The sequence below is a fragment of the Balearica regulorum genome, chromosome 6 (assembly GCF_011004875.1).
Source record: "Balearica regulorum gibbericeps isolate bBalReg1 chromosome 6, bBalReg1.pri, whole genome shotgun sequence".
Classification (NCBI taxonomy): domain Eukaryota; kingdom Metazoa; phylum Chordata; class Aves; order Gruiformes; family Gruidae; genus Balearica; species Balearica regulorum.
Window position 1 is genome coordinate 22,683,515 of NC_046189.1, and position 26,763 is coordinate 22,710,277.

At 39.3% G+C, this 26,763-nt stretch overlaps 2 protein-coding genes and 1 long non-coding RNA gene across 18 annotated transcripts in view; all 3 read right to left on the bottom strand.

Moving 5' to 3' along the window:
• Window positions 1-21,528, bottom strand: part of CSRNP3 (cysteine and serine rich nuclear protein 3) — a 106,315-nt gene extending 84,787 nt beyond the window's left edge. For 4 of the 10 annotated variants that reach the window (XM_075756771.1, XM_075756778.1, XM_075756772.1 and 1 more), the window contains exon 1: window positions 20,860-20,976. In XM_075756771.1, the coding sequence (XP_075612886.1) occupies window positions 20,860-20,890 (31 nt within the window). In that variant the 5' untranslated portion in view covers window positions 20,891-20,976. Of the gene's footprint in view, window positions 1-1,728; window positions 3,969-20,859; window positions 20,977-21,322 lie in introns of those variants that run through there. The other 6 variants (XM_075756774.1, XM_075756765.1, XM_075756767.1 and 3 more) reach the window with 4 other exon arrangements.
• Window positions 5,491-14,745, bottom strand: LOC142602368 (uncharacterized). The gene is made up of 3 exons (XR_012836139.1): window positions 14,442-14,745; window positions 11,580-11,663; window positions 5,491-8,061 (listed from the first exon to the last, which is right to left on the bottom strand). It is a non-coding gene; the product is annotated as an uncharacterized LOC142602368 (long non-coding RNA).
• Window positions 21,529-22,654: 1,126 nt separating the features above from the next.
• Window positions 22,655-26,763, bottom strand: part of LOC104638733 (sodium channel protein type 2 subunit alpha) — a 201,006-nt gene continuing 196,897 nt past the window's right edge. For all 7 annotated transcript variants that reach the window (XM_075756785.1, XM_075756789.1, XM_075756791.1 and 4 more), the window contains one exon: window positions 22,655-25,978. In XM_075756785.1, coding sequence (XP_075612900.1) covers window positions 24,783-25,978 — 1,196 coding nt within the window. In that variant the 3' untranslated portion in view covers window positions 22,655-24,782. The remainder of the gene's footprint in view (window positions 25,979-26,763) is intronic.

Sequence of the window (26,763 nt, forward strand, 5' to 3'; positions counted from 1 at the left end):
TCACTTTTTAAATAATTTTGGGTCTGCTCTAAAGGCATTCACTCTCAGTGAATACAACAAAAATGGATACATGCAGTTACTGATTTTAATCTCTGAAATCTATTAAAACTAAATTCCAGTATTTTAGCTTTATAAATATATTTTATGACTCTACACTGTCAAACCAAGCAGAAAGCTTCTAATTTTTTATTTCAGTGCTATATAAATGGACAGTGACAACTAAATAATCCCATTATTATATTTTCAATGTAGTACAAAGATGAACAATTAACTATTTAAAAACTATTTGATCACAAAATAACATTCTCAGTTTTTCTATCAATGGATTAATTAAGAATACAGCATTCAAAAGACATGGACAAGTGTAATAAGAATTAACAACTGCTTTTTATTATTTTAAAATAAGGAACCTCTTCCATAAAATGTATATACTGATAACTGCTTATAGATTAGATATTTCCTAATAATATAATTAACTTCAAGAAATTCCAGAAAAGAGGTGACATTAGAAATATAGAGTGGTTACTTAATTATCTTAAAGGAACTACTGCAGATACTCAAGAGATTAAATACACCAAATACATAGTTATCTAAACCAAAATGCTTCCCACCATAGTGCTGTTTCCCTCACTAATGTGTAATAATGCACATGTCTGCTTAATTTAAAAAAAAAAAAAACCACACCCCCCCCCCCATACATCGGTAACAATTTACAATCATAATTCATTTATTTCAATTAAGATTTCTGCTTCAAATCAGCAAAATGGGGTCCTGTAGTATAACAATTGTTTGCTACACATAAAACAGAAATAAGTCAACAGAGAGCTGACATGTTGAAATCATTAGCCCAGTAAAGCCAGTATCAAAAATCTCCAATTCTTTCGGTGGGGCCAGGACTTCTGCCCGTGCCTGCAGACCTATACCCTCAAATAATGTGGTTTGATAAACAAATCTATTTTCTGTATCAAGCCAAGTTCTTTGCTACTTGCCATCACCAGCATCTGTGAACTACTAGCAGCTGCTAACACCTAAACTCAGCTTGTATGGAATCTGTTCTACTATTTCAACAGTTTATTAAAACTGGTACGTAACTGCTGTAGGTACTATAAGATTTGTCTGTCTTGGGCACATAATTTAATTATATGCATCATGTTTTCCTTTATGACAAAGATAATTTTATGACTGAATTATAAATCACATTCATTCCAAACCTAAAAATAATGCAAAAATCCACAAAAGCCCTTTAAGAGTCGCTCTGAAGAGCCATTCTTACTGTATGTTCAACACTAAATAAAACACATACTGCTTTAGAAGCAGTTCATTTGCAAGTCCTTTTGCCATCCAAACTCAAAGAAAATATTTTTAGATCTTCCAGCACTATTTTCCTGCTGGTAGCATACACTGCATTTTCAACAGCGAGCATTTCCATCACACAAAAGTCATCTCTTCCTACAGCTTACTGAACAACTTCAGCATCAATGAGATGCAATGCCTATACTGTCACATGAGAAAGTTGACAGATAGCATCAGGCATGCCTATGATTTCACTATGGCTCTCACATCGGTTGAAGCCTCCTAGGCAGGAGAAATAATAACCTGAAAAGCTGCTTCAAAGTCATTAACGAGGAACAAACAATAAAATGCTAGCACATGCATTTTTACACCTAAGAAACATTGTGGGAAGGATCAACAATAGCTATTCAGAACAAGAATTTTTTTCACCCTTACCTGTAAATCGGGTTTCTGTGTTTCAGCTCCGTCAGTACAGACTGAAAGGTTTACTCCTCCTTTTTCCATCCATCAGACAGCAGCCATCCAATAACTGCAGTCATCCTGGCATCCTCTGGAACATGCTCTCTCCCTTATTTCCCACTCCCCACCCCCATCTACATGCTAGCAAAATGAGAAAACAGCAAGAACAAAACAAAAAAGGCAAATCTAAAAAACAGCTTTAATGAGCTACTTAGTAATCCATGAGGAAGCTCTGTACTGGAAGGTAATGACAAAATTTAAAGACAAGAAAAAATGAGTCTCTATTAATAATCTTCAGCTCCACTAGTGAATAGCAATTCTCCCTTTTACAAAAAAAGCTCCTTTTTTGTAAGGAAGAAACGAGCAAACAGCTGTAGGAACATAGTTATTGCCTGTATACATTCTTTGAGACTGATTCAGCTATCCACATGTTCAGTGAAGAGTGCTGCTGTGTATTTAAGAAATTTTGTGATTATCAAAATAACAGTGGTGCTTTTATAGAAAGCAAGAACCTGAAATCTTAATGCAAACTTGAGTAATTCAGAGACGGATGCCAGTAATTTCCTACTAAATACATATTCTTTCTGATTGAGGCAGTGTTTATAAAATACCTGAAAGAGAATAATTACTAGATATTTTTTCCTTGAAGTTCTACCTATATAAAGCTCCACCCATATACAGTAACATAAATGCACATGCACCAATTATTTATAATACAGTAACCAAAATCCAGTATGCTGCATGAACTTTGTTGACACAAAACTTTCTACCTGAATAAAAATTCAAATGCAAAAAATGACTGCATGACCAATTTTCAATTTGTGTGCCTCATATACTATTAATTGTATTTGTAGCCTCTTAAATCTAGTTGAAAAAATGTTTTCTGGAATCAGGGAATTTTTATTTTCTGTATATCCATATAAATCATGTATCAGCTCAGCTAAAGACAACAGCAGCAGATTTAATTTATGACAGTTTAATTAAAATCAAAATCAAGAAATGAGTCTTCAGTCTTAGCTAAGGTAACATTTACTGCCACATCAAAGCATTTGTACTCCCGGATTTCCCCTTGAAAGGAAAATGTTATGCAGAAGCTGACAAATACCTTTGTGTTTACAAATTTTAACCTTCAGCTATTGTTTTCCAATAAAAATTAACTGTGAATTCCTTTAAATAAGAGCATCTATCCTCTTCACTGAATTATTGACCTTTAACCACAGCAAGACTACACCAGTTAGCATACTTTCACTATAAAGTAATAGCAGTTTTAGCTTCTGAAAAAATTAGCTGTCAGTCTTATCATAATGAACTGCCAGTGGATCCTGTTGGTAACATTCAGATTTTACCGTAACAAGTAGGTGTCTTTTTAACCAGATTACCTCAGTTTAACATAAAACCTCTTCCTAGGTGCCTAGAAAAATGGAAGTCTATTCCTGCAAGCATTAAAAACTTAAAATAACTATTAGGTTTCAAATCCAGACAATCAATACAGTTTTCTTTATTGGGAAGGAACTGTGGGGAACACTGAGGAAAATCTAAACAGACATTTTGCCCTTGTAGGTAACTGACTGGAAGACATCTTCAACTTTATTTGCTTTTTTATTTGCAGAAAAAAAATCTGGAGTTGAGCACCAAGGCTTCATCTCTCAACCAGCCTGACTGCTGAGGGAAATGCACGGACATACGGAATTGTAGTCTCATAACTGGATTTAATAAAAATCTTTTCAATGCAGATGCAAGGTGCAACACTGTTCCCTGAAGCACTATTAGAATAACTAATCAGAGAAATGAGCAGTACAAACAAGTAAATCAGAATGCATTGCAAAATCTACTACAAAAAATGGAGGTTATGAACAACAAAAAAACCCAACACCTCTAAAATAGTCCCAGAATGAAGCAACTCTAATACAGCCAATGTTTCTAAAATAAAACACAAATAGCCTTACTACAACAAATTATTACCATTAAGCAGGTTAATGTTGCCCCCACACTTTACAAGCACTGCACACCCAGCAGAGTAGTGTCTGTGCAATCTCTCTAACTTCTACTTGCCAGTTTCTTCAGAATTCTACGTAACATTCAGATAACCCTTGTGAAATTTGCCCCACTTCGCACATCAAAAAATTAAGTAATGCACTTGATAAATGCATTTTAAATATATGGAATTCACCTCTGCTAGTCCATCAGGGCGCTGAGGATATTTCCCTGTGCAGGGTGGGGGGTTTGGCTGCTTGGGCACAAGGCCAACTTACAGACAGTGCAGCTGGTGGGCCTGGAAGAGCTGTGGGCTGCCCATCCTTCACCAGGACGTGGCTTTGAAATTCAGCCTCTTGCCCTTGGCCCCTGCCCAAGCTACGCTATGCTTCCACACTGCTGCAGCCATGCCTAGACCTGGCCAGGCATGCCTTGACCCAGACCCTGAGGCTGACCACAGCCCCGCCTCAGGGAGAGGCCTCAGTGCCTTCTCACTGTCCCCCAGACTGGACTCAGGGCTCCTGAGGAAGCCTAGCAGCTGTGCTCAGGCCTGACCCACTCCGTCCTGTTGGGCCATCCTCGGCTGCTGGCTCGTCCATCCTTTCCAAGCCACCTGCTGCCCTGGGCACTCCTTGGCATGGCGCCTGAACCCAACTGTCCCCTTCAGAGACAGCACTTGCAAAGTCTTAGCAATGCTTTCCAGCTCCAAAGTGCTATTATTGGACTAATTAATCACATATATACAGACATGGAGAAAGGGAAATTGGGTCATTAGTGGGTATACTTATATTCATTTGGCTATTTCAGCTTTTTTTTTTTTTAACTTCTCTATATTTAATACTCCTTACAACATACACATTAATTATTTTCTCCAGAGCTTTTACATTGGACAAAAGTAAGGCTTCATTAGGAATCAGATCCCTGCAATGAGTTTCTTTACTTCTCCTTTCCCTGGTTATGTCTGTTGCTACTAAAATAATTGCTTCCATTTTCTCTCACTCTACAAAGAATGAGGCTTTTTTTGGCAATCCATTTATGGAAGGATAATATGCTACAGGATCACCTCTATCCTGAAAAAAAGCTTCAGAAAACAGAAATGTACTGAATTAAGTTTCAGTAATCCACTCTGCCTTACCATAGAATAGTACTGACCGAGTAAATTAGCAGAATAAGAGTAAATTGAAATCAGAAACTACAAGGCTGCCAGTGTCCTTTGCCTAAATCTATATAGCTATGCCATCAGGGATGAGGCGGTTCCTGACTTGGTTTGGTTGATTACAAACCATTCATGGATCCCAGTTCAGCTTTCACTTGCAACTCACAGTTCTTTAACATCCAGGCTTATCAGTCCAGATTTTTACTTCCCACTCCAGAGTTAATGATAAGCTACAGTGGACAATGGTGCTGCACTGGAGACAAGCAAAATGACACTCATAGTACAAGCTATTTATGAAGGCGATTAAACCATACATGCTTCCACACTCAAGGATGCTAGAAAAAAACAAATAAAACCTATGTTTATCTTAACACTTTAGACAACCCTGATTGTAAAGACAAACTGACACAGCTTAGTAAATAACTATAACCTCAAACAAATCTCTTGTATTTCATAACATACACTACTAAAACTAAACATGATCCTTCCCACAATATCTGCTTTCAGCCTCTTCCTTTAGCAGAACTAATTGTTCCACTACCCTCCCTTGGCAGGCTCTATCAGTAGTTCAGTTATCTTTGTCTTTAGGCCTTACGCTTTTTCTTTTTTTTTTTTTTTTACTTTTTTTTTTTAAATAAAAAAAGATTTGCAGCTGTTCTATTTTATCAGATTATTTCCCTCTTTCTCTCTCTTTTATTGCATCCCATATCTAGTCGATACTTGCTTCTTTAGTGCAGATACCAGTTTCCTTCCTAGAACCATGAAGGATTTACTTAAAAACAAAGGAGTTAGAATTCTTTAAAGCTAAATCAATACTAAAAACTGTTTGCAACAGTGTTCGATATCAAAGAGGATCCTTGATTTGTTAAGTTCTGCATCCAGTTTTCTGTTGGTGGCCTTTATTTCACATTTTGGAAAAAACAAACCACCAAACAACAAGGTATATAGTGAAATGAGGATGAGAACCTATCAGTAACCATAGTTCCCTATGATTCATGTGCACATTCACTTCAAAACTTGTCCACTTTTATTTTCTGCAACCCAATATAGGCTATGCTGATTTCCTGCCCGCTGTCATGTTTAGGATATTGGGTGGCACCTTCTGCACCATTTTAGTTTCTTCTGAAATGGAAATCTTGGCAAGGAAAGTGAAGGCGATGGCTGGGGGCAAAAGGTACTTGTAGATTTACATAACTCAAGGAACTCCGATTGCTGGTAACATCTAGATCTCCACTTGATAATCCACACAGGATTCATACAGTGTGTGACTCCCAGCAGCTATCCTCAGGTTATATAACTTTGTGATAGCTGATCACATAGTCCTTCATTAGAAGCCAATTACCATAGATCTCTTCTGTCAAGCACAACATCAGCTCTAACATACTGCTTAATGAAGACATAGGTGGAGCTCAATACTTAGAGGAAGCTACAGGCAGACATTTGAGACTGTTCACAGTTTGTTCACTAACTAGGCTATTGACTGCAGGATCAGGCATTTGCCTAATAAAAATAGCAGCTACTGTCTGGCTCAGGAGCAAAAGAGCTACCACCTCATCTATTAACGCAGGAAGGGATCAGATCTCCTACAGCATAATCACCCTCCTGAAAGATTAGTTACTAGGACGTCAGAACAAATTTCACACACAGTCTAGAAATAAGGATCTTATTCACCATTCTGCCAGCAATATCCCAGGAAGATATGTCACATTCCACACACTAGATCTACTAGATCTCCTGAATGGAGAGAGACATTATAACACCTTGTTTCTCAGCATCCTACATATCTGTCGAAAGACCCTTGAAGAGGGATGGACCAAGCTTGTAAGACAGCAACAATACTATCTAAATTTCACAGCCACCGCCAATTCCATGCTGCAAGTCAGCATCCAGTGCCATTGCAAAATGTGCCACCATGGTCCCCAAGCAGAGTAAACACGAAAAGAGAAAGAACAAAGTGATGAATGTATGACTTACTGGTAGGCACTCAGGCCTGCTGCCTGGAAAAATCCTGTGTGGTCAAAAGAACTGGAACCCACTGATGTTGGATTATGAAATCCAGGCCAAGGTTTTCTTAATTTGAAGCTGTGGCCATTGTGAGGAAGTTATTATGATTTATGACTGAAAACAATGGAGAATTGAGGTTTCTTTCTCACAAATGGTGGACAGATGCTATCATCTACTAGCCTTAGAAATTCCTCAAGGCATGGAGAATTCCAGTAGTCCAAGGTTTAAATAGCGAGAAGCTATCAAATAGGGCATGCGTGATGCAGTTTCCATGAGTCTCTGAAGAAACCAGAACTCTGCAGTCAGAAATAGCAACGTATTAAAATGCAGAAGCCATACAACACGCTATGTTGGCTTCAATGCCCTACTGACTGCATTTAATGAAACCTGAAGGGATGACTGTTCGGGTTGGAAAAGAAGCTGGGTAATTATGGGCGATGCACAGTGAAAACACATCACCCTATAGTCTGAAAATTGAAATTGCTTCAGGAAAGAACAGGATTACTTTACCACAACATTCATACATTTTTACTTTTTAATAGAACCTAGAAGACAGAAGACTCTGCTGTCTCTGAAGCAGCTGGGCCAAGCAGTGTTTGTTCCCGTTTAAAACAGTAGCAAAGTCCTTTTTACACAGCGTACGAGGATGCTAGAAAGTGGCCATACTGGTGGATCTGACACATGAATACATGTTACTTTAGGAGGAATTGTCTATCAAGGAGCTGTAAAAACTAGTCCGAGATGGTGAGAAAAAGAAAAAAAACCACAAACCAAAACCACTCCTCCACACTACACTTGCTTCTTGTGGCGTTGAAGGCCAAAAGCAGAGTGCATTAGTTTGTTCCTTAGTTCTAACAGAAGTGGTACTGCAGCACCTCTGTTAAAACAGGTTAAGTTTTTCTTTACTCCTTGAAAAACAAAATCAAAACAAATTCTCCTTTCCTCTTAAAACAAAATAATATAGCTGTGTAAAAAACCCCAGAAGCCTCCAGGAAAATAGCATTATGTGGGAACAAATCTCAGAGGCAAAATTGAGAAACATATTCAAGGCAGACTAATTTTCACCACTTAGAAATGTAAGTTACATAAATTTCAACTTCCTCAGACTCCCACCCACTTACCAACATCCATTTATGTTCCTTCAATCAACTCAAGAGTACAGTCATCTGTCTTCACTGAAAACAAAAGTGGTATATGACACAAAAGAGAGAAGAGGTAAGCAAAGAACTTCTGCACAAGAGTAGATATGTATTTCCATTAATTCATCTGTGACTATCTTATAAAGCAGCTTTCTAGCATGGAAATTATTTCCAATTCTTATTATTTATGTACACCAAGTCAGGTAAGTTCTTCCCAAAAATCAGCAACCGACTTCTCATAAGTAACACTACACAAGCCTAAAACATCAGACTTTAAAAAAACAAGTTTCTTTCGAACCATAATCTAGACTTCATGACTGAAAGGCAAGATTAAGCAAACCTGAACAAGTTTATTAACCCGGTTTTTATTAGCTATAAAAGATTTCTTAGTTTTCAGCCGTATCTACTCCAGTGAGAAGCATAATGCTGGCACAGCATAGTAAGAAAAAAGATGAGGTACTACCCCCCTTTTGGAAGGAACACAGACAGACTGACAGCTAGGTCAGGGAGGAATACCACTTTTCATTGCTATGACAGGCACTTTATGAGATCTTACTTAGTCACCACAGCTGAGTACCTGAAAGATTAATACGGGTTCTTTTTCTTTCTGCTTATTTTACAGGTTAGACAAGTTTCCTCTTTTATTTACATTCCTGCTTCCTCTACTAATGCACCGACTTGATGAGACCTTTAAGCTGATTTTGAGTCAACCCAGTTCAGATCTAGCTCGCAATTATGCACAAAGCTGCCTGAAAAAACACATGCTTGTGTCCAAGGTTGCCTGGAGATTTTAATTCTTTTATTAATAATTACTTTAATAAATACCAAAGACTAAACATGGAAAGTACTTCCCCTCTCTTTTAGAGCCACGAATAAGGGATTTTATTGATGAAGGAACTACATCAGTCTTTAATACCTATATTTCATGGGATCACAGTTCCTACTCAAGAGCAAGCATGGTTTACATGGAATGCTCATGGCAATTCCCACCGATGTTGTTACTGAACCTGGATTTAGAGAAAACACTTGAAGTTTGATTTGAGAGATCATCTGTGCAGGTATGTGTATTCAGACATTCTTGGGAGTTTATTAAATAACAGATATCATAAATATTTTTCCTTTTTTGATAGTCTTTAGTAATTCTTTCAAAAAGCTTCATTGCAGAGAGTACTACAACATAATAAAAAGTCCAGAAACGTAACATACGAAGCCAAATATTCTAAGCCTAAGCAGCTAAACTGCAGTTAGTTACAAACATCTAATTCAAACAGGAAAGGCAGAAAAACATTAAGAACAGGGATACATTTCCTCCAAACATTTGATGCCAACCCCAAGCTAGCATTGTGAGCATCTCTCATTTTTCAAAGAACAAAATTAAAAACCAACTTGATTTATATTTGGTAAATTTTGCCCTGTGTGCTACCATCCTGATTTCAACTATCTGCAGTTTCCTAGCCCTCTACATTTGTTTTTTCCCCTACAACTTTCTGCTGTCTCCACCCAGCCCAGCTTCATGCATGACTCTACAGCTACCCTGTCCTCAGCCTCACATATTGGTCACATTCACTTAAAAGCAGCCTTATATGCAGTGACAGTTAGTATTGGGAGATTGCCCCAAATCAGTCCACATATGTTACTAAAGAGCTTACGAGGCTACACTAGTATCTGAAACTCACCCTTTTTCTGTCTCAAATTTTGGATTTTCTGCACATCCATATGCCAACCAGCGATCAAAAAGAAGGGACCAAATGGTGAATCTGGTCCTCAAGCATATTATACAAGCATAAAACATGTATTTTTTCATAAACTAATTTCTAGTTAAAAAAAAACAAAACAAAACTTTGCTTGACACTTCTACCAATACAAGTACTACATTTTTAAATACACTTGTGCAAAATTTAATTCCAGAAATCTTTGAAGGAGCTCCTCCTTCACCCCATACGTACTCTTAAGAAAGGCCACGCAGTGTTGCTATTGATCGTACTCACTGTTTTTCCCCAAAACAGACAGGGAACCAGAGCATCTGAGGAAATCGTGTCCACTCTGTAGGGACATGTAACTAACCAGTACTTACCAGCCTTTCAATACTACTGCTTTCTAGAAGCCATTCTTTCACTTGTTCCATTTATGTTTTATCTAATATGTTATTTTTTCAAAACCATAATTGGCTCTTTAAGGTAAAATTCACCAATGCAACAAACATTAAAGATCTTTAATCTGAAGAGATGACCAGTACAGCATTAAATTAAGCTACTGAATAAAAGTAAACAAATATAAAGCTTGTAAGCAGCAGAGCTGTTAACAAAAAAAAAAGGGGGGGGGGGGGGGGCGGAAAGGGGAAAATCCCCAAACAGGTTATATGAAATATCAGTTGGCTTTTCAGAAATTGAGCAGGTGCTTGATTTGTCATTATCGTGGTTTAGCCCCAGCTGGCAGTTAAGCACTACACAAGTGCTCGCTCCCTCACTTTTCTACTCCTCCCTCCCCCAGTGGGAAGGAGAATCTGGGGGGAAAAAAAAAAAAAGTAAAGGACAGCAAAGGAAGAGGAAAATAACAACAACAGTACTTATAGCAGAATATACAAAGCAGGTGATACACAATGCAATTTGCTCACCACCTGGAACCCAATTCTTCCCAGCCAGCTCCCCCCTTATAAACCAAGCGTGACATCATGGTACCAAATATCCCTTTGGCTAGTTTCGGTCAGCTGGCTATGTCCCCTCCCAGCTTCTTGTGAAAATCAACTCTATACCAGCTGAAATCCAGGAAAGTCATGCTCCTTGCAACAAGAAAGGTAATTGTTTACCTTTTCACTCCACCTTAGCTAAGGTGAAGTTCAAAATGTTGATGCATAGCTTTGCTGATGAATTAAAATGTACTCATTCCCCAAGTGACATGAACTTCAGCCACACCAAGGAAAACAGTGTTCTGCAAACAATCCACCTGTGTCTTCATATATAGATTTGCAAAAGAGTTCTAGAAGAGAACACTCACTTGGGAGGGAACAGAAGTCTAGGTCCCTATTTCCAAAACAATCTCATGAACGTGAAAGCCCAGATATTCCTCCACTTGACTGAATGACCCAATGTTGAAGTGTTACGTTCCTTTTCATCCAGTTATCACCCAAAAGAAAAGGTAGAGCCCTGTTGAGCATTATCTTCCTCGAATTATTTTATAGCTTGTCAATTATGGCACATTTCTGGAAGATGGAGGTGTGGATTTGAACACTTTCAGGCTGAGTAAAGAACAGTAACAATGTCTCTCAGGCAGTGCTCTCAACTACAATAAACAAGTACATGTCTATCACTGGTAAAAGAGAAAATCGTATTACGATTAGAGTCTACCCATAGAAGAGGGATCAGTGCTTTGTATTCTCAGTGCACACAGTTGCCTATACTCAAACAAGCTCAGAAATTCACTCATCCTACTGTGCTAGTATGTCCATTTCCGCAAGATGAAAACCCCAGGGAAACGCAGGATGACTGAATTTCTTTTTGCATATTTTGCACCGACACAAGCTCTATTTTCTATGCTAAAAACACAGTATGTATTACTTTAAAAGTTGCAGCTGCAGAGAACCATCAAATTGATTTCCTGAGTTGCACGTCTTTTTAATCACCTTCAGTGCAGCAGTAAGCCTGCAAGAAGATGCTTAGCAGAATCATGAACTTCAAAGGAACCATACCAACAGAATGTCATGGTTAGCAATGAAAAGCAGGACAGCAGAAAGCAAGCACCAGGAATTATTTTAAACAAATTTCTCAAGATATGTCAAACAAGGGAAAATAAAAATTTTGTCACTGGGCAGAGAGATGTCTTTTCAGACAGATTAACTTCTGAAGAGAGGTCCTGGAAGAATCCCAGAAATGTCATTAAAAACAAAAATCAGCATTTCTTATGCATAAATTGTTAAACCTTAGTTAGGAACAATGTTAAGACAGTGACAGAATCTGCTCTCTTTTGCATCATTGTGATTAGATAATAATTCTGGTGAAGTTAACAAGCAATTGAAGCTTTCATTCAATGTTCAGACACACAGAGTCTCATATGCAATGAAAAGTCACTCAAGCTCTTGCATATTTAGAACTTGTTATAAGTGTCTGTGTGAGGGAGAGGTGTATGTTAGACAATGGTCTATGTTAATCTCTGCAGTCTTTGTACCGTATCTCTTATGGGCCTTCTTATACAAGCTTCATCAGAATTTGCCTTAAGATCTGGGCAGGCAGATAGCTGTGTCCCATGATAAGAAGATGCAGTGCTTAAATGTCATTGCATGATGTAACCAGAAGTACACCAGGATGGAAGAAATATGCCTTTGTCCGATTATCAGATAGTTTCTGAGAGAAAAGTGGTATGAATAAACAAAGACGGCCCCCTCATACAGCTACAATAGGGAAAATACTGAAGGTCAGCCATCGAACAATCACATCAGTATTTCTGCTACATACTGAATATGTAGCAATACAGTATTAAGCATGAGTGGAAAAAAACCAAATATTTGTAAGCAAACTAACTTCTCTTATCTATTAGCACGAGTATTAACACTTCCCTCAGGGTACCAGGGAATATAAAAAAGGCCTCACTCGTAAATAAATTAGATATAAGAGAATAACATGTAAGTGTTTTTACCAGTCACTAAGTGCTATGGATTAAAATATAATAGGAAAGGTTCAGTACAAACTGGAAGTTATAGGAGAGCCATTTCAAATATTTGCATTTATCAAGTGAATGACTATTTTTGCTATTTTAACCTACTAACATATAGTTGTCACCAAATACTTTCACATACAAGACAAAAAACCCCCAAACATTTCACAATTTAAAATTGTAGATGAATGCTGATCACTCTATACAGAATGCAAAGATACATTCCCTAATCATCTATCACTAAAACTACATTAAATATTATGAATTTAAATCTGCTTATTTAAAAAAAAATCTAATACTGAGATGTAAGTAATACAAGATATTCTAACACACACGATATTTCATTCTAGTGACATGATATGGCAAGAGAACAAGATTTTTTTTCAAAAAACAGGAAACCAGGCAATTTTATCTATATTCATGGAGTTTTCCTCCACTGCAACTGACACTTACAGACTTGATCTTTTTCATCCCTTAAGGAAAACAATAGTTTTGCAAATAATTAAGTGAATGTGTGTGTTACACAATATATCACTATGAAAACGGGAACTTTTCTTCATCTTAATAGGAATTTTAGTTACACTCAGGATCAGCAGCATCACCACATATAGTGTTTGATCAGTAATCAGGGGCTATTCTAAGTCTTTAAATTGCCTTCATTAAGCACAAAACCTGTTGGTTTATTTTTATTTTTTTTTTAATCAGCATTTTTATCAGATTGGTCTTAAAAACAAGACTGAATTAATTATTTTTAATCATTATTCTTAAATTTAATCCACATTACATTTTGGAGACAAAAATAGGAATTTTCTTTAAAATCTCTATTCATAAGGGAAGTACCAAAATCATCAAAGAACTTGTCAGCAAGAACATCAGTACAGTGTGATCATGCACTGACACCTAGTGAATACTTTCAGTTAAGAAATCCTGTTGCTTATCTGCTGATTGTCCATGCAGGACAAATGTTACCAATATATTCATGCTGACAAGATGTTTCCCATATGGACTATGTTTCCTTTCTTCTAGGGAGACATTAGGACATGCAGTATTTCTTGTACACAAGCATGAGAACACACATACAGTATACAGCATCTGACCTGCTCGAGAACTGTGTATGCCCCTGTAAAGTCACTACCTTGCTTTGTTTTTCATCCATAATGACAGCCTAGTGACTAGCGCACAGTATGTCAGTGAGACCAACCAGACAAGTTCTTAGAGACGAGATGTATTTTGCAAACCTCCATCTCTATTCAGGGAGTCAGCTGGCTCCACACACAGCACAATTGGTTTGTTTCCATTGTGCAGCAGATAGTGATGGAGACGATCTGAAAAGCCCTTAAACGTGAATGGCACATGCTGAGGAACGGTGGAAACTGCAACCAGAGGATTTAAAGCTGAGAATAATCTGGGGTCAGTGATTATGTCATCGCATTGTCACTCCTCCTAATGCAATTGAAGAGATGCAGAAGCTACTCGTTTGACCTATTCATACAGCTTCCTGCAGAATCACCAGCCCCACATCGTTGCCATATACAACAGAAAACATCTGACATTGCAACTCGCAACTCTTCTTGTTCTTTAATTGCACTTCAGGCATCCCTTCTCTTAAACTTTGCACATTTCTCAAGCATAAAGCCTAAGCTAGCAACTATCTTTTCTCTTGAATTTTCAGGGAGCGCTGTACAAATTATTCAGTGAAAGACTGCGCTGCCTAGTATTACAAGCAAAGCCAGAAAAACAAGTATCAAAATAAACCTTCGAGCTCTTACCAACGGGTTGAGATTGTGTTGGGAGGCGAGGGAGGAGGTGATATGCAATACTCTGCCAGATGCCATCAGTCACCGTAAATCTCTACAGACCCATGTTCAAAATTCCAATTTTCATACCCTGACTTTCTTGAATTCCCAAACATATGGATGCCCCAAAATCACATACAGCATTCTGATCCCAAACGATACACTACTGCAGGCTACAAACTTTTTTCTCCAACATTGGCAGTGAACGGATTTGAAAGCTGTTTTTCATGAGAATGATGACACATAGGTCTAAACTACATGCACCTACCCTGTTCAATCCATCTCCTAGATGGATTTGGGGGTGGGAAACTAGTCATTTCAAAGCTTGTAGCTTCACTTGAAAAAACTGACACTGTCACACACTTCAACACATCCAGGATATTCATGTCTGGGTATGGGTGTGTAGCTCAATTTCTCTCTCATGTATATGTAAGTTATTTTGTCACAGCTATGACATACACAGGTGTCCTGGTTTCAGCTGAGATAGAGTAAATTTTCTTCCTAGTAGCTGGTATAGTGCTGTGGTTTGGATTTAGTATGAGAATAATGTTGATAACACACTGATGTTGATGGTTTTAGTTGTTGCCAGGTAGTTGTGGTGTCTACACTAAGTCAAAGACTTTTCAGCTTCCCATGCCCTGCCAGGTGCACAAGAAGCTGAGAGAGCACAGCCAGGACAGCTTACCCAGACTGACCAAATGCATATTCCATACTGTATGACATCATGCTCCACATATAACTGGGGAAGTGAGCCAGGAGGCAGATTCACTGCTCAGAAACAGACTGGGCATTGGGGTTTTTTTCCCCTCCCATATGTGGTGAGCAATTGCATTTGTGCATCATTTGTATTATATATATTATTGTTATTATTCTTCTCTTCTTTTGTTATCCTATTAAACTGTTGTTATCTCAACCCACAAGTTTTGTTTTTTCCACTCTCTTCTCCATCCCCTTGGAGGGGGAGGGGTGAGCGAGCAGCTGGGTGGTGCTCCCTTACCAGCTGGGGTTAAACCACAACAACAGGTGATAGCACTAGTGAAAAATCTTTTCCAAACAGGTATTTGGATGAAGTTACTACTTAAATACCAAGTTGCCCCACTCCTGTACAATACTTCTCCAGCAGAACTGCATGTCTTTGGATGAGCAGCATCAGTTACAGAGATCAATGCGGTGGTTTTTTTTGTTTTCATGATTCCAAAATTATCCTATGTGTGTGTGGTGACAGTGGCAGGGGGAGACAGAGGTCTCCCCGCCCAAACCACATGAAGACCAGCAGACCACTAACAGCAGACTTTCCAAATTTGTTTTTAATGCATCTCTAAATTGCTTTTCATGAAGATCTTCATGTCATGAAGATGTCTCTCTTAGTTGTACTATTCAGAGGCTTTTACAACAAACAGTAAAAATTGCCTAGTTTATCTATGCTGTTTGTTTCAAGTAACTGTATCATTCCCATTTTCTTTTTTTACCATTTAAAAAAAACCCCAAAACTGGGGAGGTGGGGTAGTGGAGAGAACTTGACAAATCTGAATTGGCTTCTTTTTCTAGAATGAGTGCTCAAAAAGTAAAACAACACAGAAAACCTACTTAATTGAGAAAAAAAATGACCCATGCCCTAAGCAAAGTTACTTTGTCAAGGCTTCTCCTACAACTCTCTGCTTCAGGATACATCCCCAACATCCCATACTACCCGTGTATTCATCTGAGATAGTGAGGGATAGACACACATGCAAAACCACACAAGATTATTGCCACAAATTAAATTAACAAATTTTAGTTTGTGAATCAGGTACTGTATTTTGAGATTCTTTAGTTAAAAATGTGCAAGTCCATTAAAAAGTTCATATTTTATAAATGCATCTTGGAAACAAGTACAAGCCAAATTAAACATTAGCAGAAGCCAATGCAAAACCTGAGCAACTTTAACTCTCATTATTTTTATGTGCATATACGATGTTCACAAGTATATACACATACACATTTATATGCATATACAATGCCCTGCTGTTTGTCAAGACTCCACCTGAGAATGACAGGTTTTCCATGCTATCACTACAGGGAGCCTTTACAAATTTTCCACCATCTTTTATACTATGACAAAAATTAGAACAGGTAACTGTATTTTTGTCAAACAGGAATTCACATTTACATGTAATCTTATGGGCAAAATGCAGATTATTGGGGGGGGGGGGGGCAGTAGGGTGCCTGATCAGCTTTCATGGATCAAAATTTATTCTGTAATAAAGAAAATTTATACCCCCTCAAGGCATATACAGTATTCTGCTCTGCAGATCAAAAATCCTTGTTGCCATGGGAACTGCAAAAAAAGCCAGTCATGACATAGCAAGGCTATAACAGAAAGATGTCTGCTGGGAAATTACCAGTAGTTCAGGTTTTCATATCAAAAATGCCTGGGTATTTTCAACCTGAAAACAAAGCACTTCCTCAAATCTTATTTCCAAACTCTCCTTCCACAAATATTTTGCAAATCTTCACTAAAACTCACTCACATATTTATATTGTTTATACAAAATAAGATAATGTTTAAGATCCACAATACCATTAATGTTTGCTTAATGTTTAAGCTGCAAGAATACCAACTTGTATATACGTACCAAGTATATCTGGAAAGGACAAAGTGCGCACTAATGATTTGCATTGCTCAGTCCATCTACACAGAGCACAATAAACAGATCTTTAAAAAAAAAGACTAAAGCACTTGAGTAGCACACGCACAAAAGAATATTGCATAAGACAGGCTGTATAAAACAAGATTTATAATGCAATTGTTTAAAACAATATTTCAAGGTTAGTTATACATGCAATTTGACCTTTCTGTCTGTGTTCTCACCAGGTAACAAAAAGTAATGTTTGATTACTAAAATAGAGTATCATGCCCTTTGAAAAAGCTGTTGGCACTTCAAAGCAAAGTGAAAAATCAGTGTCAAAGCTAGAGTCATGCAATTCCCACTTGAACACAAACAGTTCCCAGAAGCGTGAATAAAAGAAAAACCGAACATGCTGATCAAAGGATCCATGTTATTATATGGAATTCATATTATCAAACATACCCTTTTCAGCACCCTATTATAATCTTATAGAGGTGCTAGATTTATTTTCCGGTCAAACGTGTATGATAAAATGTCTCAAGAACACCACATGAAAAGTACTACATAGAAATGCTGTTAAATTGATGTGACCTCTAGGCCATATGCTAATTTGTAACACAACAATGAAGTTGAGAACAACCCTGGAGAAAACAGTTTTGCAGAACAGTATCTGCAATAATGGCTTTTGCATATCAAAGCAGTCTCAATATATATTTTAAATAATTTTTTCTTTCAATATTATAGCTACTTAAGTATCAGATTATGACAAACTACTTTAAAAAGAAACTTTGGAAACTAAGTACAAGTCTTATCTGCAGACTGGTTCATGGTTCCAGATGGCTCTGTGGAACGTTAATTAGGAAAATACATTCTTTTTTATCTGTTCTAACAACACCTGCTTATCAGACAGCACATTATACAGAACCTAGTATCACTGAAACCAATTAGTTTTGATTAACTCTTTGTTTCATCCCCCTCTCCAGAGCACAGCCACCTACAATTTAGCCATGACCATTCTCCTTTTTGACCTAGCCTGTGTACCCTGACACAGAACTGCACAGGTCTTGTGAAATGCTTGGACAAATCATCAGATAACTGAGGATATTCAGAGTAATGGAAGGTACTTCCAATGGAGAGGGTACTCACCTGGCAAATGCAACAGGCTTTTTTTTTACCTGCCAAAGCCATACAGTAAACAGGATGATGGTGGTTGGGGATGATGGTGTGTGTGTGTGTAATACCTGGATCTTTATTGTGGCTTGCAAAAATTGAAAATACATTTAAATTGGGCTCAAAAAATCAAGCAATTTACAACAAAGTTAAACAGTTAAGTGTGCAATACTTTTAAAGGTAAAATTTTATATTCATAATAGTGTGGCATTATTCATCTATTTGATGAGTCGTCATTTCAGTAATATGGATGCTCTGCATTTCTCAGATCCATACAAACATTAGGAACATCCAAGTCTCCTTTTCCTCTGGGTCACTGTTACTCTAAATTAGTCACTATCAACCACTTGTAGAAGATTCCCCTATTTATACTTAGCTGTTTAGAAAAGAACCAAACCACAGTTCAGCTCCGTTCACCCCTCTCTCCACTCTGAACAAACAAATCAATGTATTCCATCAGTGCTGTAACATCTGTCTGTGGTTAAAGGGAGCTGCTACTTCTACTGCTGTACTATCAGTGTGACAAACATCAAACCAGGCTGTATTGTGATCTGTAGCCTCTCTACAAGGCCATTTGTTTTCCCAAGTACAACATTTACAATAGTGGCTATGTGTTGTAACAACACAATTACAACCTCCTGCAGTTGCTTATTGCATATTTTCCCCCCCCCCCCCCCCCCAGCTATTGCTATGCATTGACAAAGGCAGGAAATAATTTTAAATTGTCATTAGAATGACCTAACAGAATCCAAAATCTAAACAGTAAGGCACAAGACATATAACAATGATAAATCCACAGTAAGGTAACATTGCATGCTGCAAACACTTCTCAGTCTATTACACATCTTCCGACAGAGGGAGGAACATTTGAGTGCTTTAAATTCCATAAATCTGAGACTACCTAAATCAAATTACAAATAGACTTCTTTAGATTCAACCAAACTTACACCACATATTGCAGAAAGTTCTTTTTATTTCATGATAAAAGCTAGATGGTGCTCTTTAGTTCTAAGAACATTACAAAGACAAATAGAAGCAATCTTTGTAAGTTCTCTGGTTTTCCTGCTCTTACTGCGTTCTCTGTCTTAAATAAATGATAGATGAGATTTTTAGTGACTCACTCTCAACTAGCAAGGTATGTTGCCGGGCTAGCCTGAACTATACTTCATACAATAAACACAAAAATAACATATTAAAACAAAAACTACAGTTAAGAGCAGGCATAAAGAAAGGGCAGACCTTTCCTTATAGTCAACCTTTAAAAGTGGTATTTTAGAGATCATAACTACTATAACTTGCTTTCCTCTGACAAGACTAAACTGCACAGAAGTCGTCTTGGAGTCACCCTAGGGTATGCCACTCTAGCATCTTTGCCCTTGTGTCTTTATTTACCACTTCTCAGAGTAAATATATTAAAATTTACAAAATTCTTAGAGCTTTATTTTTTCCACACATACTATTTCTTCAATTTGCACACTGATGAAATAAAGGCAACAAATGTGGATGTGCAATCATTTGTGGTGGACTTTAGTTAACAAATCTGCCCCCAGTAAAACACATGCTCATTCAGAACACTGCAAAATCAGGTAGGTACAAATCACAGGTATGAGTGAGAAAACATGGGAAACTGAGTGTCTTTCATCCTGAAGCAACCTGTTTATCCTTCAGTTCTACTAGTCTGTGCCAGCCACTGCCCCTCCCCAACAGTTTGTCTTTCCCACCTACTTAGACCAGGTGTTTCAGGCAAAAACCAAACTGGTGGTATCTGTTGCTCCAGATTTTGCTGCACGAAGCAGATTCAGAACATAGTTTCTCACACAGGACTAGCATGGTCTTGCAGCAGCACAGGATTTATCCAGAACCACACAGTACACAGAAACCCCATGAAATGTTTCCCACTTACTCCATTATTCAGCAGACAGCTGTGACTACACCAGCTATCACCACTGCCCTCACACTGCCCCGCCACCACCTGTGCAGCGAGGCAGGCAGGCTTAGACACACACCTGCAAACCAGCACTCCCGTTTCCCAGTCTGGGACAGCGTGGCAGTCCCACTTCCACCAAGGGGCTCTGAGCTGCTCAGGACAGTTGGGAGCGAAGGTGGTGGGGCATCTGCAGCGCCTGGGGACAGCTAAACCCATGGAGCCCTAAACAGGCACCACAGGCCACCTCGCCTCACCCTTGCGTGCCTCAGGTGTCTGGAACTCCAGGAAGAGCAGTTTTATAGGCAAGGACCCATTAAATCTTTGATTTATAGACAACTGCTCTCTCTGGGCAACTTACAAACCCATGTACTAGTGGAGTTGGTTCTCTTCCTCATGAAGAAACCCTCAGATCCTGGGCTAACAACGGGTGCACCTTTGCTCCACAGCCTCCTCTGCAGTTAGAAACACCCAACATGCCTACAGGTCCTCACCTGGAAAACCCGTATTTCAGCTAATCCTGCCACCTAGGTTAATCACTCCTACGCCGGCCGTTATGTAACCCAAGTAACGGAACGCCTGGCCCCCTACCCTCCATCGCCAAAGGAGGGCCCTGGAAGCGGCGCTGTCCGAGCGCTGGGGCTGGGCGACACCGAGCGGGTCCCGAAAGCCGCTGCCTCCCCCTCACCTGCCATCGGGCCGGAGCCGCCGCTCGCCATCTCCACGTCCGCCCTCACTCAGCCGCCGGGCCGGGGGCCGCCGCGCGCCCCCTTCGCGAGCCGCCCGCGCCAGCTGTTGGCGGGGGTCCGCCGCGCGCCGCCTTCGCGAGCCGCCCGCGCCAGCCGTTGCGGGGGTCCGCCGCGCGCCGCCTTCGCGAGCCGCCCGCGCCAGCCGTTGGCGGGGGTCCGCCGCGCGCCGCCTTCGCGAGCCGCCCGCGCCAGCCGTTGGCGGGGGTCCGCCGCGCGCCGCCTTCGCGAGCCGCCCGCGCCAGCCGTTGGCCGTGGCCGCTCGCAGACGTGGCGCGCGGCCCTCGCCCGCAGCTCGCCGCCTTCCCCCCGGGAAATCGGCAGCCCCCGCCTGCCGGCGGCACGCCTCGCTCGCCGCGCCCTTACCGCTCGCCACCGGTCCGCCTTCTCGTGCGTCCCCCTTACCTGTCCCCGGCGGCTATCGAGTGCCTCGGGATACGCCCGCGTCTGTAACCACCGGGGTCGGAGCGGGCGCTCGCTACCTGCCCGCCCGGGAGACAGCCCCCACCCGCCGCTCCATGCCGTGGGAGCGGAGGATGGAGCTGCGGGGCCGAGGCGCACCGCGCGGAGCAGGCGGGGGGCGGCGCTGTGCCGCAATCCTGCGGGAGCTGCGGCCCAGGCAGGCAGCAGACAGAGCTCAGCGTGCAGCGCCCGGCCCGTGCAGCTGGCCTCACTGCGGGGAGGGGGGGACGATCCGCGCCGCGGAGCGCTCGCTGCGGCTTCATAAACAGCAGCATGGGAAAGGCTAACGGGGCTCCTTGGGCGCGCGTGTCGCGCGTAGCTCAGTCCGGCCGCGATTGCCGCAGAGGGCGGGGGGGAAGCACGATAACCACCCTTTCTGTGGTGCTGTGCTCCGTAAACCTGGGCATAATTGGTTTTCAGTGTGTTCGCAGGTGTTTTTACTAAATCTGCAGATACGTAAAAGGGGGGGGGGAGGAAACTCAAGCAAAACCATACCTACTTGTCTGTTTTGAGGTGGTTTTTTTATTATTTGTACTAGCCTTCTGGTAAGTACAAATCCCTGCAAGAAGCATACTGATCATTTTCTGAGTGGTCTAATTCATACAAACATACGTATCTGCATTTTCTTTAATACCTTTCCCTCCACAAAACCAACCAACCAGCCATAAAATGGTCCTTAAATTACAGAATTTAAGATTCTCTCATCTCTTCCTATCTTAGGCCCTACCCTGACAACTTTTTTTCCACAGGCAGAGGTAAAAAAAACTTCCATCAAAGCTTCTGCTGACTTCTACCCCTCATGTCTTAAAGAAAAACAGTAAATCATAAATATTTTATAAATTATGTAGTAAACAATTTTTTTCTTAGAACACAAAGATAATTCTCCTCTTCAAATGTAAAATATCATTGAAATTATACATACTGGTTTGCAGCCTTGATAGCTAGATAGTTTCTTTAACATCTGTTTTTCTAGTTCTCTCAGAATACCTGGCATTAAAAAGGAGTTTAAGCATCTTGTACACAAAAACATTATCCTCCTATATAGTAGTTTTAAATAGGATTAATAACCTGAAGAGTGTAAGTACAAATCATATTGAAGATCTTTCTGAAAGTATATGGGTTCAATTTTTTACTTTCCGCACATCTATTATAATAAGTTTTAATCACTACTCCTTATGTCCAACACTTCATATATTCCTATTTTCTTTTCATAGCACCTCTTCATTGCCAATAGTTTTTAGCGATGAAAACAAAGACAGAACAATTAAATAGAATAAAAAATGAAGTCTTTATTCTTTTGGCTCAACTGTAATGTGGTTTACTGTTCTTTATGGTAATAGCATTTTCCTGCATGCAGTTCACCGACACACAAGTCAATATTTTTGTAAAAGGAGGAGTCAACATCGAATTTTTGCTTGTGTAAGAAACACAAAATGTCCTGATGTGATCAATTATACAAGTTTGCTATTTAATTCCTGTGGAAAAAAACATTGTGGATCCCATATTATATTTAGAACAGTTCTAGTGCAGCATGAATCAACAAGAATAAGAATAGTCTATGTAAACAAACACTGGTAAAGATTTCATGAATAAAAAGACTACCTTGAAACTTCTGATGCAGGCAGTGCTAGAATTTTAAACAAATCTTCCCCACCACATTTCAATTACAAGTTATACCTATTTGGAAGCAAGTGCATTTTGGACTCGGTTTGAAACTTATTTCACATTAAAATGTGTGCAAAAATACAGTACTAATAAAAAAGCAGAAACCTAAAGCTACCCCGTTCTTTCCTTTGTTTCTTATTTTGTGAAGTTCTTGAATTAAAAAGTGCTATGGATAGAAAGTAACAAAAGTGACAGTGACAGCAACCTGAAGATAATTATCATTTCTTATTTTATGTACAAAATGCTGAAAAATAAAATAAAATGGTATTTTTTACAATATTTATATTTTCTTAGAAAATTCTATCCATGTATTTTTTAACAGATTAAGCAGTTTGCAACATATCCTGTACAGTCTGACTATACACCGTACAGTAGTCACTTAAAATTTTAGAATGCAAAGCAAAAAGTCCTTAAATAGCTGCAAACTATTGCTTGATGTCATGAAAGAATGATGACTGATTGAACAATTTGTTTCACTTAACCACTGAGATATGGCTTCCCATATTAGACTTTTAACAGTGGAAGGAGTAAAATCACAGCAGCAAAGGCAAGATAAACATGCATCAGTGATAGCTTCCAAACTATCTATAATGGTACAGAATACTTCATATTAGCTGTTGAAAGCTTGCAAACTACACTTATTGTGGTACATATTTGATGCAATAAATATTGTGCACAAGTCATTATTTGTTTGCTCAAACATGCACCACGGGATAAAATAACTATTTACATAGACGGTACTTTTTTAATCAACACATACAATGTCAACCTTGCTGAGAGCAGAAGATGGCTAAATGATACTGCAGGGTGAAGCAGAACAACTTTGTAATTCTTAAGTTTTGCGGGTTTTTGGTAAATTCAATTTCCCAAGTTCAGGTAAGCGGTTTTGTACAGAAGAATACTTAAAATCGGACACTCTGTCCCTCGGTAAATTTTTTATGCAGAGTTCGTTCAACTACAGTTAAATGACATATGAAAAAATAAAACATCTGTTCTATTATTGTAGACTCTATGGGACTTTACAGGCACGTTAAGATTTGTCCGGATGAGCTACTAGATGGATACTGTTATTAAGCACCGCAAAATATAGAGCCACCCTGAAACATGGAAGTAGTCAGACTCTGCTGCTTTGTGCGACGTCATGTTTTTCCATGCATGAACTACCAGTGCAGCATGCCTTCATGCAAATCACTTCTGTCTGTACATAATAGAGAATCCGAGAGTAGAACACCTGGTCCTCATACCCCCTTCCCCAACATAAAACCCATTTACAAAAATAGTCACATATAATAGTAAACAACCTGTGAATTAAAAAATGATAAATTCACCAACACTGATTTTTGTAAAAATATGGCAAATGTGGCTGTTGAAATGCAAACAGTGGATACAATATTTGTACTGCGTGTTTCATGTTAAACACAGAGATTCATAGGTTCGCACCTTTTTATTTTAACTGGCCCTACAGACTGATTGGCCGTTTTATCTTCTCTTCAGCAGTGTCAGCTGGTAATAAAAACAACAACCTCCTGTCAAGATGTTACCCTGTTTTACAGAGCTGCAGTTTGATGACGAGGGGTCACTGTCTTGTTATAGGCACTGACCTTTTATATATATAATTATATATATATTTATATACGTAAAAACTGTCAGTTTGGCATGTACCTCCTACAGGAGTCCTGTTGACACAAATACCTACTTTTTCAGGCTGTAAACAGTTTATCACAAATAGAATTCTGTGTTACTTTTTACTTTCCCTGCTGTCTTTACCTTTATCTTCTTTTTCTGATTTGTCTTTTTCATATTTATCCTTGTCTGGCTTTGTTACACTATCATAGGATGGTGGGGAAGTTGTGGATGGGGTCATATCTGTTTTTTCTGGAGTAGAGTTCTCATTTAGTTTATCCATGATCATATCTTCTTTCATGGGCAGGTCATCCTCATCTTTACCTTTATCCTGATTAAATATACATGAAACTTTTTTGACTTTTTGCCTTAAAAGATGACGTCTGAAAGCACGCTGAATAATGACAGCAGACACCTCCTCCTGTTTTCGTTTTAATGTGGTGGTAATTGGTTCATAGGAGACTTTTGAAGGATTGGCTGCCATAAACCGATCTTCCATCTGTATTCTGAGGGCATCCATCTCCCCACTTTCCCCCAAAACACGCTTTGTGAAAGCAAACAAGATGTCAAGGCAGTGAATTCTGTCACCGCTTACCATGGGCAGATCCATTGCAATAAGCTGGACTTTGTTCGGTTTTGCTATAAGAAGAGGAGGATCTAACGAAGCTGCAAAATCAGACAGCTTACTGAACTCTATGAATTGTGTTGCATCGGGATCAAACTTCTCCCAGACCTCATAGAACATCTCAAAGTCATCCTCGCTCAAGGGTTCAGCGCTTTCTTCAGTAGCAACACTGAAGTTCTCCAAAATCACAGCTATGTACATGTTCACCACTACCAGAAACGATATGATAATGTAGCTGACAAAGAAGAAAATCCCAACGGAAGGGTTGCCGCAGTCGCCTTTCACGGAGCTCCCTGGATGATCTTTATGGGGGTCACAGTCTGGCTCCCCACTGTTAAGAATTGGGGCTAGCAAACCATCCCAGCCAGCAGATGTGGTAATTTGAAATAGGCAGATCATGCTGTTGCCAAACGTTTCAAAGTTGAACATGTCATCAATCCCAACTTCCCTCTTAACATAGGCAAAGTTGGACATGCCAAATATCGCATAGATGAACATGACCAGGAAGAGCAGCAGCCCAATGTTGAACAAAGCAGGAAGAGACATCATCAAAGCAAAAAGCAGAGTGCGGATCCCCTTAGCGCCTTTAATGAGACGCAGGATTCGACCGATTCTGGCAAGTCGGATGACTCTGAACAGTGTGGGGGATACAAAATATTTCTCAATCATCTCAGCTAAGAACATACCTATTGAAAAATAAGTTAAATTAGTAAAGAATATTATTACATATAAAAAACACTGCTAAAGATTTATCCTACAAACGTTGAATTTGAAGAAGAATAAGATATTTGAACAGATTTTAGAAATTAGTCATTTATTCAGTTGGTTTTACAAAACCTTTACAGTTTGGTATGCTTTGGAAACCCATAAATGCCAATAGAAATTCTGAAGTTATTTGCAGGATAATGAAAAACTGCATCAATGACATTTCTAAGTATTAATTGTATGACTATGTACACAAAAAGACATACAAATACACAACATCACTTTTTTAGGACAAACTGATAATTAGTTTATGTAAACTGGCAAATGCTGAGACCAGAAAAATAGCTTTCTGTTTAACTGTAACAAAAATGATCTCAGTTAATCTGATGAAAGATCATATTTATAGTACTATTAAAATGTCATGTAATCAAGTTATGGTATTCAAAGAAAATTTCAGGTTTTCTGCTCTAGATAAAGCAAAGATTATTGGAACCATGTATTTATTACTACATCATCTGCTTCAGCTCTGCTCTCAGGTTGCTCACTCTAGCTCAGGCATAAAACCTCTCAGGATCAAACAAAACTCTGAAGTCAGCTGAGGATTTTACCCTGCTGTCTGAGGTGCTGCATGCTAGCCTAACAACAGTCCCACACAGATTTTGCTCTTGGATTTTGGATTGCTGGACTCTTTTCCTGCAACTGCTACTGTTAGTTTATATCAAAATTGCCTTTCATTTATGGGTTTCCTTCTATGCTGAGGAATTTC